The following is a 4,357-nucleotide window of genomic DNA, read 5'->3' as shown; positions in this document are numbered from 1 at the left end:
CCAAGAAGCAGCTGAGAAGCCAGCACAGCCAGCCTGCAGCACCGTTGGCGGCTTCAGCTCCTGGCCTGCAGAGTGTAGGGAGACCAAGAACAGTCTGAGGGGTAATTGCTCTTGCTTTAATCTGCTTGGATCTGGATTGAAGTCTAGGATGGAAGTCCTGGGGTGTGTCCAGCTTGCCAGAGAGTGTGGAGGCTTCAGAGAGGGCACCAAACTAATACCTCTGGCAGCTGAGAAAACCCCAGTGTTTGGGAATTAAACTCCCCTGTCTGGTGGCAGAGTCCTACTGTGGCAAAAAGCCCAGGGGTCAAGTGACTGAGGGGCGACATGACCAGGCAAAGGAAGCAAAGCAAACAGAAGAATCCAACATTACACTCCTATTTGGGGGACAAAAAGGAGCAAAGCATGGAACAGGAGAAAGACAGTTAAGTCAGAACTCCTGCACCAAAAGCTTCAAAGGAAAATACGAGCTGGTAACAGGTCATAGAGGACCTTAAGAAGCAGATAAGAAAAGTGGAGGAAAAACTGGGAAGAGAAATGAGGAGGAAGGGAAGAGGGAGAGAAGGTCCAGATGTCTAGTATATGGTTGAATTCTCCTTTGCCTGCCATAATTCGGGCTGCACAGCTAAGAAGCAAGGGGAAGACCTAGAGGAATCATCTAACAGTGATCCCTTCCCCAGAGTCCCCACCCTCATTCAGAAGCCCTAATTAGAGGGTTAATGTGAGCAGCAGGTGGGCCTGGGCTGGACAAACACTCCCTTCCCAGTTTACATTTGTATTCCAATTTGTATGGGGAGTTGAGTTCTTCCTTCTCACACTCCTTAAAATCCTCAGTGTCCTTCCAAGGGCAGCCCAAGCATCGCCTCCTACTGACCTTTCCTGATCCTCCCTCTGTCCATTTTGTTGCCTTCCCCAGAAATTACCTAGTGCTTATTTTCTATAGACCTGCCTGTGTACAAGTTGCTGCCTCCAATAGAATGTAAATGTAAACTTCTCCAAGGGCAGGGACTGTTGCATTTGTGTTTGGATCCCCAGCATGTACCATAGATCCTAGAATGAAATAAATGCTTATTAATTTATTCTAGCAGAGGTATGGTTTAATAGACAACACTGGATTTGAGCCTAGAGTCTTAATTAGTAGCTAACCCCTGCTTCAGGAAGTAGCTATGGGGGTAGCTAAGTAGTGCAGCATAGTCACTGGAGTCAGGAAGACCTGAGTTCAAATCCAGCCTCAGACATTTAACACATACTAGCCCTGTGACCTTGCACAAGTCATTTAACTTCAAATACCCTGGCTTCCTCCCCTCCAAAAAGACCAAAAAAAAAAAAATATCTAACTATGAGAATAATAGGAAAGGAAGGAAACAAGTACCTGCCACTGTACTAAGCACTTTACAAACATGTTGCCATCTGATCCTCACAACAACCCTGGAAGGTAGCCCCTGTTATCATCCCTGCCTTACAGTTAAGGAAACTGAGGCAGACAGAAGTAACCCACCCAACATCAAACAGCTGGTAAGTATCTGAGGCCAGATTTAAACTCAGGTCTTCCTGATTCCAGAACTTAGATAATTTTGTTAACTACCAATAATTTCTTTACCATTCTCTTAGAAAGTGATCTGTGTCATTGAGAGCTTAAGTTGCTTGCCCATAGTCACACAGCTAGTATGTGTCAGAGGAAGAATTTGAACCTTCCTGGCAAGGGTGGCTCTCTATGCATTATGCTGTTCTGGTCCTTCTGGAAGGGACCCTAAATACAATTGAGTTAAACACTTTCCTGTAACAGAGTAAGAAATCAAGGGCCAGAGAATGGAAGAGACTTACCCAAGGTCACACAGTAAGTTGCTGACAGAGTTGAGACTAGAATCTCAGGCTGGGACAGGTCTCTTGAATAAATGAGAAGGTACTCCTATAAATTGGTCAAACCTCTACTCTGTGAGGGAATTTCAATTGTTTTTGGAGAGTAATTTAGCTGACAAGCAAGCACTCCCTTAGAAAGAAGATGAGAAACTCACCCAGGAAGTTCATCCACAACAGATCAAGTGTTTATTTGGTTCAAGTCTACTTAGGAAGGAAACTACTTACCTGATGTTCTCATTGCCTTTGTGGTTATGACTTCCCCAAACTACTCATTCACCATGAGACTGCTTAGTTCTTGATTCTGTATCACTGTATGATGTTCTCTACATGTCATGGCATACACACACACACACAGTATGTATATATACACAGATTCACACATACATGTGAATACATACACACATATACAGACATGTTAGTTATATAAATATATGTGCTTATAGCACTTAAAAGAGATTCAAGTCTCTCCAGTCCATTCCCTATCCATGTGCCCAAGTGATCTTCCTAAAAGTACAGAGGGTCCCTACCACCTCCAGGATAAAATACAATATCCCGTGTGGCATTCAAAGCCCACTGAGACCCACCCCACCACCCCTTTCCAGTCTTCTTCCATTCTGCACCTCCCCGCATACTTTGATCTGACACTGGCACCCTTGCTGTTCGACAAACAAGACATTGCATCTCTTGATCCCAAGCACTTTATTTTCCCCCATGCTAGCATGCCTTTCCTGCTCTCTCTCCTTTCCACCTCTGGTTTCTTCAAGCCCTGGATAAAACCCCACCCATCTGTAGGAAGCCTTTCCCAGTCTCTCTCAATTCTAGTGCCTTCCCCGGTTAATTAGTTCCTATTTATCCTGTATAAAGTTCATCGGTATTTATTTGTTTGCATTTTCTCTCTCCCATTAGATAGGAAGTTTCTCAAGGCTGGGACTGGCTTTTGCTTTTCTTCATTTTGCCAGGGATTAGCACAGTACCTGGTACATCATAGGCATCAGTAAATGCTTACTAACTTACTGATTTTACCCTTGCCTCAGACCGGCAATATGAAAGTCAATGACGAGTGAAGACCATAGGCATTCATTGCAGTGGGAGGCTGGAGATCAGTGCGGGCTGTGGACCCTAGAGGGGTTTGCCCCTTAGGTAGCCTTGAGCAGGCTGAGTGCTGAATTTGGAGTCACAGAATGTGGATCCTGGATCTGTTCCTTGTCCCTGGGCATGTCCTCCTCAGGCAAGTCACTCCATTTCTCTTGGGCCTCTGGCTCCTAAAGCTATCATTTCTACAGTACCTAGGCTCCATATATATGATCCGGGGGTGAGATGGCAGCGGGCACCGGAGGATGAACTGAAATCATCCAGCTGGGGAAGTGGGGGAGGGGGAGAATGCATACAGGGAGAGGGGAGAAAGTTGAGAAAGTGTGCAGCTACTAGCCCCAGTGGTCACACCAGCTCACAAACCAGGTCACAGGAGTTTAATGGCAGAAAAGGTTAAAGCCAGAGGCCTCATTTTCCTAGATGAGGAAACTGAAGTCGGAGCCTGGGAGTAAGTAACTAGTTCAGTGAGGTCTCTGCTGCCTCTGTTCCAGCGGGCAGTCAGTCCCCGGTCTGCCCTGAGCCGGAAAGCCACCCGCACTCACACCGCGGCTGTGCTAAGGGGGTGAGCCTGCGGCAGGAGTGACTGCCCCGTGGAGGCACTCGCCGAGGAAGAAGAGCAAGGACACGGCCTGCACCTGCATCCCGGCTCTGGCAGGACTAGAGGATCCGCCGCTCCGGGTGATGGGGGATGGGAAAGTGGGCTGAAGGAACTCAGCAGTGGCACAGCACGCACACTCACTCCCACCCCAGACCACCCCCGCACTCACCGCCCTCCCGGCTCCGCATGCCGATGGTGCCGCCAGTGTAGATGGCTAACAGCCTCCGCACGGGATCTTCCGAGCGCGCCATGGCCAGCCTGGTCCTCGAGTGCCCGGGCCCCAGCAAGGGGCTGGGGAAACTACCCCCAAAGGGTGCCCGCCTCCGCCCCGCCCCCATTCCCCGGGGCCAGATAGGCTGCATCCTCCTCCCCCCTTATCCAGGACAGAAATAGAGGGTGGAGGAGGGAGACTCCTGCCCACTCCCCGCCACCGGCTGGGTAGAGCGGCTGACCGGGGAACTAGTTCTACGTTATTCTTCCCTAGGAAGGCCCTGTTCTGCTCCCTGACCCCCACTCTTCCAGAAAGCGGGACGCAAACAAAGGCCGTATCTGACCATCAGGTGGTCAGATTCTGAAATTGTGGCTTACCCGCTCCCAACCCAGTTTCCCGACCTTGGGCTAGTCGCTAAACTCCTCGAGGCTAAGGAGTTTCCTTACCTAAAAAATGCTAGGGTTGGGCTAGACGAGGATTAGAATAGTCTACCAACCTTTTTTTGTTTTTAAAATATTGTTGTTATAGAATAAATTGTTTCCCTAATTCTGCATACTTATATCCATACAAGTCTTCTCAGGATTCTGAAATTGTCCCTT

At 48.4% G+C, this 4,357-nt stretch overlaps 1 protein-coding gene across 1 annotated transcript in view; it reads right to left on the bottom strand.

Moving 5' to 3' along the window:
• Positions 1 to 3,806, bottom strand: part of ASPG (asparaginase) — a 129,583-nt gene extending 125,777 nt beyond the window's left edge. The window contains exon 1 of the mRNA XM_069103813.1: positions 3,717 to 3,806. Within this exon, the coding sequence (XP_068959914.1) occupies positions 3,717 to 3,798 (82 nt within the window). The 5' untranslated portion in view covers positions 3,799 to 3,806. The remainder of the gene's footprint in view (positions 1 to 3,716) is intronic.
• Between the last annotated feature and the right edge of the window lie 551 nt (positions 3,807 to 4,357).

This window comes from Petaurus breviceps, unplaced genomic scaffold, assembly GCF_028583685.1.
Source record: "Petaurus breviceps papuanus isolate PSGF00001 unplaced genomic scaffold, PetGlider_PUasm1.0 64, whole genome shotgun sequence".
NCBI lineage: Eukaryota > Metazoa > Chordata > Mammalia > Diprotodontia > Petauridae > Petaurus > Petaurus breviceps.
This window is presented reverse-complemented; position numbering and strand designations above follow the sequence as displayed.